We start from the raw sequence: 9202 nt of genomic DNA, 5'->3' as shown, positions 1-9202 counted from the left end.
CCGTATTTCGTGTGAGTGGGTCACTATTACAAATGTTTTTGTAATGTGTAATTTGTGTACCAAGGGTCATTATAAATTGTTAAACGTGTATTTATGGTATTAAGTATTGGTTAAAACTATTTGGAATGGTTTATGTAACGTGGATGTTTAATGGGACCTAACTAATAAAAAAAATGTGGTTCGTTTTTGGTAAACGGATTTGGGGTTGGTAAAAAACGGTACCCAATGAAGGTATGGCTACTTCATCATTATCCCAAACTGCAAGGTTCTTTATATGTTTAACTTCAAGGAAGACTTGTCATTGGTATGTTTCTATCCCTTTGAAGTTTATCTCATTGTAACTGACATTTAATGTGTTTTAAAAATAATGATAAGTAAAGATTATTATGTTCATGGGCCACAGGTTTAGCTACTGAATCAAAATTCATAGAGTATAAAGGGTGAGAACAACTATTATTTGATGCACTTACAAACATGGATGACTAAGGAGGTGTTTGGCGAGTTTGGAGTTGACTTCTTTGACTATTTCGTTTTGAAATCACAAAGAATGGTGATATTACTACAACTAATATAGTTACCAAGAAGTGTTTAAAGAGGTGTTTGGCGAGTTTGGAATTGAATTATTTGATTATTGCGTTTTGAAATCACAAAGAATGGTGATCAACTATTCAAGTGTAAACATGATCAAATATAACATATCATTCTTCAAATATAACATATCATTTAATAATTTTTCCTTTAAAATCTCGTGAATTCACGGATCCTTGCACTAGTAAATGTTTTATTATTGTATTTTTCCGTCCCACTTCACCTGTTCACATTGCTATTTTTAAAAAGTTCTATATTAAGTGTTCATTTTGTATATAATCCAATTAAAAATATTTTCAGTAAATAACGAAATTAGGAGTCATTCATTTTTTACTCAATAAATTATTTCTATACAACTTCTAATTCAGTAAGTAAAATTAATATTTTCTTGTCACTTAATATGTCACTTAATCTAAAAATTACGTAATTTGTTTATAAAAAACATAAATTCAGACACCCCTCTCTATTAAGAGGCAAATACAAACAGAACTTAACACAATAAAAAAGTAAACAATCCCATTTAATGAGATTTCTTAAAATTGTATGTAAAATTATGTATTAAAGATATCCTTTAAGAGCTAAATGTCAGTTTTACCTTTTAATATAAACATAAACATAAATTTTGATGAAAAAGTGTAAATAGAATTAAAAAGGTAAAGTAGATTATATACTTTTGAAAGGGAAACTCGAATACAATATAATTAGCCAAAAGGCAGCTAGGAGCGATTTTACATTGATATGTGGTGTCACGATAAACTAATAATCCGAAATCTTTTATTACAAATTGATCTTCAAATCTATATAGTCATATAAAGCTCTAAAATGATGATGTTATCATTAAACTAATTACTCTTTATTTTTCATAATGATGATATCATAATTATATATTAATTTGATTAAAAAATAATACGAAATCTTTTATAAAAGAAAATATTAATCTCTCATAAATTGTAATTTTAATTTTCCAAAAAAAATAAAAGACATTTATTATTACTAATAATTATTATTATTATTATTATTATTATTATTATTATTATTACTACAAATATAAACATAAATATTAACTTTGAGCAAACTTTATTATTATTATTTACTTTTAATATAGTATTTATAATTATAATTATTATATTATTAGAATTCAAATATGGATTCTTTTTATGAAATTAATTACGTTAAATATGTATGCGAAAATACATGTCTCTATATATTTATAAAAACAACGACAAACTTCTTAGTCAAACGGGTCACTAAAATAAATAAGTTTAGCATTTACATTCACTAATAACCTAAAACATGTCATTAAATTGTTTCGTTTAAACAAACTCGTAATTTCACAGGTCATTTCAGTAGTTATATAGTACACCTTTAAATTTAATTACCGGATTCCATATATCCTTAGACTTTATAGTTTTTTGAAGTAAACAACTAATGTACTTTTCAAACTGTATTAAACACTACTATTTTTAAATACAAGACCTCATATATTTCTAGAATTTATAGTTTTTTTTTCCAGATAAACAACCACTAAGTAGAATTCTAATATAATTAGTACCGGAAAAAAAAATTCGGGACCCCATTGAGTTTTGATTATGAAATCGTCGCTGCTTACAGCTCTCGCGTTATTCGAGAATTCTTTTAATCGAAGAGGTTGAGGGTTCAAGCTCAGTCATAGACATATTGGTGGAGTAATAAGTGTTGGTGTGTAAGTTACAATTCTAAAAAAATTACATTAGAATTAGACCGGCTATAAAAGATTACAAATAAAAAACTAATACTAGAAGGTTAAACCAGTTAGTAAATTGGTCAATCCTAACAAACAGGTTATTGAAATAAAAAGTTACGATAACTTTATAGCGAGATGCGCGAATATGGTGAGACACCTAACCCCCACCCCCACCCCCCCCCCCCCCACCCCCCCCCCCCCCACCCCCCCAAAAAAAAAAAAAAAAAAAAACCTTGAGGATGAGGCTAGGTTCATGAATTTCGAGGGGCCATGGTTAAAAGGATAGGTGTAGTATTGTTGGACGTATGGCAACCATGTATTAAATTCAATAAAGTGAATGAAGTTCGGGCTCCGGTTATGAACGAAACTTGAATGTATCATGTTTACATAGGCGTGCAAGTAAGTTACGTAGGTAGTTCGGGTGGGTTATTTCTATATGGATGGATGATTACTTCAAGCTTATCGAAGTTACTTTCGGCCAAACGTGGATAACTACCATTATGATACAAAACAAAATCAAGTTTAAGTCTTTCAAACCATCTGTTAGAACTAAATTGTGTTACTCTCATCAAATATGTCTTTGTTACAATCCCTAGTCAAATCAAATTGTTCGGTATGAGGTGTACGAGTTTTAATGTCTTACGTTGTTGTACGCCATTTAGAGGCTTCAGTTTAAGTGTTTATTTGTATTAATGGGCCTTATGATCGGTTTGGTTTAAAGATCATGAAGGTGTCTTGTTTTGTGCTTGGACTAAACCATCATTTTGATGGTTGGTCTATTTATTTATTTATCTTGTTTTTTTGCCAGAAACAAAGAAAAAAAAAATTACATTAGATTTACATTACAAGATATAGGTAATGGGTAGACAAAATTTCATTCCTCGTCCTCGAACTTTACATCATATTTGACTCCTCGTCCTTTTTTTTTTTTTTTTGTGTGTGCATCTCTCGTCCCTAATGTATCACAATTCTACATCCATCGTCCTTTTTAGGGACGAGGGATGACGAGGGATGTAGAATTGACAGAAAAAAAAGGACGAGGAGTTAAGAAAAATGACGAGGGATGTAGAATTGTGATACATTAGGGACGAGGGATGCACACAAAAAAAGGACGAGAAGTCAAATTTGATGTAAAGTTAAGGGACGAGGAATGAAATTTTGTCTAATAGGTATTTGTTCTTCCGTCTTTGCTAAAGATTTACGATCCATAGAGACATCGGATCTTCTTTCTTTGTAGTAGCCTTATTTCTCCGAAATTCACACTCATATTCTCTGTTTCCGATTTCGATTTCTCCAATGCATTAATTATTTTTTCTTAAATTTCTCTAGTTCCACACTCTAGTTCTAATAGCATTTGCAAAAAGATAAGCTGATGATTTACAGATGAATATGTCATTAGAATTGGTGCGTTTACAAATATACTATTGTGTATTGAAGACTAATCTGGAATAAGGTTCATATAGTTATTCTTGCGTATGTAAACATCTTTCTTTTCAGTTTTCATTACCATTACTTTTTTTTTTTTTTTTTTCATTACCATTACTATCATGTCCACTGCTACATCATTAACTTTTATTTTCCCATTAAAAAGAAATTTCACACCCCACAACTAGAGGCCAATAACCCTGTGGTATCTTAATAAATTTTATCTTTTCAATGTGCATCTGTTTGAATTTTGAAAATCAATTGTTAGAATTCACATAAACAAAACGAGTGAAAGGATCAAATTAGTTTATCTAGTATACATCTGTGGCACATAATTTATGAATAAGTAGATGCATCAACCAATTTGATGTTAAAGCAAGTTGATTCAGTCGCCATTGGAAACAAGTCGTTGTTCGCTCATTACGTCCCATGTGTTGTCATTTTCTCGGGCTCTTAAGAACGATGAATCTGACTTTGAATCTTACATTTGAACCAACTGTATTGATGTATTCGTCACTTATATTTAGTGCTTGTAATAAGACTAGACTAAATGAGTCAGAAGATAAGGTAATCTGTCAAAATTGATCGATCAAACAGATTATGTGGATGAACATTTTTTTGGTTGTTTTACGACTTTCATACAAGACATTTAAAACCTCATTGATGATTTTTAGTGACGATGACCTACCTATCACTGATTAAATCCGCGAAATCCAGAAGGTCAAAATGTCAAATGAACTCTGATAAGGTCAATTCTTTTAACGCCGACTATGAGTCAATGACGGGCCCGAACGCGATGTCGGAACTCACCCGCCCGATCATTTTATGAGAAAAACCTTTACAGTTCTATGGCCCCACGGGAGAAATCCTCATAGCAAATCCATTCAGGCATCGCGTGTCATAAAGCATAATAAACGTCATAGACCTCCGAGACGCATAAAATGAGCGGGTAACCTCAAAAAAAATATTTTGCAGCTCATGATGGTCGAACGCGAAGTCAGGTCACCGTCAATACATCAAAACCTTTAGTGTTTGATAAGGTCAATTGACCATATAGAACAAAGCCAGAGTAAGAATGATTAACATAACTCTATTTCTATTACTCCGTATGAAGTAGAAGTTGAAATAGAAATTAGAATTAGATTAGACGTGATATAGCCTAAATATTAGTTAGTGTACTGATTACGCATGTGGAAAGAAATTGAACAACCTCAAACCGAAAACACCAATTGCATATGCGCCAGCCGCATACATCAGATTAATGCTACAATCATCACAACATGGACCAAGACGTGCAATGTAGAGAATCATTCCTCGTCGTAGCCTAAAGAAGTCATTTTCCACCCACATGGAGAAATGACTTGACTTACTCTATTGAGTCGACATCAATCGTCGATGTATTGACGACTTGACTGACTCTTGGAACCTAAATTAAATTCCAGGCAGGATTTCAAACCCATGAAAATTTGATTATACTATTTTCATGGTGTATTATTATTTTTATTTTAGTATTATTTTTTATTTATTTTTTTTAAAAAAAACTTTTTCCTACTTAAAGGTCGGAGGTCCTCTCGGAAACAATCTATTTATACTCTTGAGAGTGTTCCACTCTGGGTAGAGAAATGACTTGTTTTTTATTCTCGGATAGGGGAAGGATTGTTTACATCTCACCTCCCCTATACACCACATACACCACTCATGTGGTATTGAATTTTGTTATTATATATATATATATATATATATATATACATACATATATATATATATATATATATGGAGAAAAAAAATATCTGTCCCTCTACTAGATCTACAATCATCCAAACAATATTATGTAGTTGTTCACCAGCCTATTGATTAATTGATTTATCTAGGCTATCTAGCACATTCTTTATAAACCCACTAAAATTTTATTAATTTGTTTACGACACAAGCTCTTAAAATTTTTTAAACTAATTTAAAAATGATGATAAAAATATCACCATGTTCATCTCTACCCATACACTAATACATCACAATTCTAACGCATCTTATATAATATTTTACACGAATGTTGTCCTAAACAGACTGGAACGCATGACCATCAACACTATCTATAAAAAAAATCCGGATCCCCTACAAATAACATATTGCAATGCTAAACTGGGCTACTTAATGTAATAGATGGTTCAGATCCTTTAAGTTAATCAGCCAAAGTTGAAACATTAGTAAAATTAAATTAAAATTAAATAATTAAAAGAAAGAAACAAGCATAATAGTAGTAGAGTATGGAATAAATAAAGCACACCATCAACATCCATACAGCCAAGCCCACAACAAACACATCCACCTACTACTACTTGCCAGCTAGCTGCTAATTATTATTCAACCCAAAACAAAACATGTTACACCTTCCATACCATTAAACCTGCACCAGTGATAGATCCATGGAATTCAATTCAATATGTGGTATGTATCTTGGTACAAGGCTACATATGGATCTCATTCTTTACATACAAAATATACAGACAATTTATGTGGGGTTGGTGAATGGTGATTTCAATATTAGATGCCAATGGTTTTGTAGGACCAAACAAATAGTACAGCTTAAGGAAAGCTACAAACTTTACACCAATATAATGGACCCCTCCTACCCCTATCAAATATCAATGCTTTCACCTTAATTTTCTTATTTTTTGATAAGCTAATTCATAAACAAATTTAATAACTTTACTTTTTAAAAGTATAATATAATGTATTGCATTCTTGCACAACATACAGGACTCAAAAGCTTCACCAATAATCATACAACACAACCAATGTATGCACTAGCATACTAATGAGGATTCACAAACCACCAAAAGTAATAAGAGCTCAAAATAAAGCAAAAAAACGTCGGTAGATCTCGATTCTGAACAACTATGTTTTATATATATATATATATATATATATATAAAAGATGTTGCAGATACAAATATCAGTAGCGACGGACACCTAGCCGAAGCTTGTGCTGATTACACGACTATATGAAAGATAACTCGAGTCAACGAGACAATAGACAGACAAACTACAAGCTCTTTGGTTCAACCATAACCAAGAACACTACAAAAGAAAACCTAAAGTCAGCTTCTTCTCACTAATCTTAATTTACAACTAGTCAAGTTTTTTTCTTTCTTATAAAAACTCCTAAACTTCTTAAGCTCTGTACAAAACCATATAAAAAAAAAAAAAGGAGAAAAAACTCCTACATACAGTCGACATACAACGGAAACACACATTAGTATCATCTCATAATAAAAGTACCTTACTTTGGACTTGAACTTGAAGCTTCTTGCCTTGGTTCTCTCAAGTACCCGAGTAGCGCTTCAGCCTGCAAATAAATAACAATTTCAATCTTTAAAATTACTAAACAATTCTAATTTATGGGATATCTTAAATGCACAATTTCTCAACCAATAAAGAACATAATAAAAAAACTTGCTATTGGCAATTAAAAGAACAAATTTTTTTTTTTTTAAGGCAAACTCACACACACTTTACACACGAATATTTACGATTATACACAAAATATGTCCAACACGACTTGAACTCTCAACCTTTTGGTTAAAAGGGCTACCACGATACCGCCGCCTAATAGCCGTAAAGAACAATTATTTTATTTTGTGTGAATAAAGAAAAGTCTGGTATGATGTTATAATATCAATACTTGTAGTCAAAATGCAAAAAACAACACATTAATATACTCTAGTTGCTATCACTTTTGGAATCACGTCACTTCCTATCATCTTCTTCAACAATTCTTTTTTATAATCTTCTTAGTTAACTTTAAATTTTTAATTTAACATGGTTACCAAATTTATCTAATCTTACATTAATAAAAAATAATTAATAATCATAATTATACCTTGTGTTTAGCTCTGGCAGTTCCAGTCTGAGAAAGAGCAACTAACGGCGGAATAACACCTTCACCAACTAACAACCCTCGATTAGTAGCACTTTTTTCACACAACTGTAACAGCGTTATAACGGCAAATTCTTTCCCTTTAACGGAAACACCGTCTTCAATAACTTCAACTAACGCCTGAATACCCCCTTCTTCAACTATCGCCGTCTTTCCTTCTTCAACCGCCGCCAAACTACTCAAAACCACCATCGCTTTCTCCGCCATCCCAACCGCCACATGTTCCTCCGCCGCCGCCTCTCCAGCCGCCAATACTAACTCAACTAACGGCTTCACTACACCCGCCGTCACCGCTCTCTTCTTATTCGTTTTCATACAACAAAGTTTATACAACGTCGTTAACGCGTCTTTTTTCCCACGGTTTGAACCGTTAATTAACAGAGAAACTAACGGCGGTATTGCTCCACATGCTCCAATTGTCACTTTATTTTCATCAATCATTGCTAAACTCAATAACGCACACGCTGCGTTCTGTTTCGATACTTCCGTACCGGTTTTCAAAACATAAATTAACGATTTCACAGCTCCGGCGTCGGAAATTAACGGTTTATTTTCATCGTGAATAGATAGATTAAGTAACGCCGTTACTGCGTGTTCTTGCGTCCAAGGATCTGAACACCGGAGAAGTGGAATTAACGCCGGAACAGCACCTGATTCACCGATTAATGCTCTATTTTCCGATCGATTCTTCGCAAGCAATCTAAGTTTCGCCGCTGCAGACCTTTTCACTGCGACGGAACTCGAACTGAGACTGTCAACACAGATCTTCACCGTCGGTTGTAAATCCTCCGGCGATATGTTTTCAATAATTTCCGTCGAAAAGTTCTCCCGCTGTAGAAACCCTACGCAAGGCTCAGGCTCCGGTTTCGTAATCTGATTCGGATTCTCGTTCTCGGGTAAGGAAGCTAGGCGTTGTAATTCGCCCGATATATCGCTACTATAGGCGGAGAAATCGCTAAAAACCTGAGAGAGTCCGAAAAATTCATCGGAAGATGAAGCTGAAGAAGTTGATTTTGATAACTTATTGTTATTACCGGTGGCCGTAGCGAGTTGCTGTAAGTGAACGTCGATGACGGAATCGGTTAGGTTTTCGGAAACGACGGAAGGACACGTGTCGGTGTATTCAGAAGTGTAGAAATTGGACCGGACGGTTCGCATGGACCGGCCAAGATGTTTCTGGAAGCGAGATGGTGAAGAAGCAGCTGAAGATGGAGGTGGTGTGTAATAGGGTCGGGTAATTTGAAACCGACCCGGATCTGAATTAGGGGATTCTTGAAGAGAAACCATGATTTCAGATAGGAACGGGCATCTAAATTTGATTTGATTGATTCAATATATTTGGGAAAGTGAATTTTAGTGGTTGATTTTTAACAAGGAATATAGGGGTTTCTGGATACAGGAGTTGGGATTAATTGAAATGGATGAGTGAGTGAGGTGAATATATATATTTATTTATTTATAAAATAATTGAGTTGATTTGGTACTTTTTATTAAATTAAATGTTTTAATTTTGGGTTTTGGGTTTTTGG

The 9202-nt window shown here is 33.2% G+C and overlaps 1 protein-coding gene across 1 annotated transcript; it reads right to left on the bottom strand.

The window, feature by feature from the left end:
- Window positions 1-6679: 6679 nt before the first annotated feature.
- On the bottom strand, window positions 6680-8997 carry LOC139861846 (U-box domain-containing protein 14-like). The gene is made up of 2 exons (XM_071850369.1): window positions 7617-8997; window positions 6680-7082 (listed from the first exon to the last, which is right to left on the bottom strand). Exons 1-2 carry the CDS (start codon window positions 8958-8960, stop codon window positions 7017-7019), a joined length of 1410 nt encoding a protein of 469 aa, XP_071706470.1. The 5' UTR covers window positions 8961-8997; the 3' UTR covers window positions 6680-7016.
- Between the last annotated feature and the right edge of the window lie 205 nt (window positions 8998-9202).

Source organism: Rutidosis leptorrhynchoides, chromosome 8 (genome assembly GCF_046630445.1).
Source record: "Rutidosis leptorrhynchoides isolate AG116_Rl617_1_P2 chromosome 8, CSIRO_AGI_Rlap_v1, whole genome shotgun sequence".
Lineage (NCBI taxonomy): Eukaryota > Viridiplantae > Streptophyta > Magnoliopsida > Asterales > Asteraceae > Rutidosis > Rutidosis leptorrhynchoides.
This window is presented reverse-complemented; position numbering and strand designations above follow the sequence as displayed.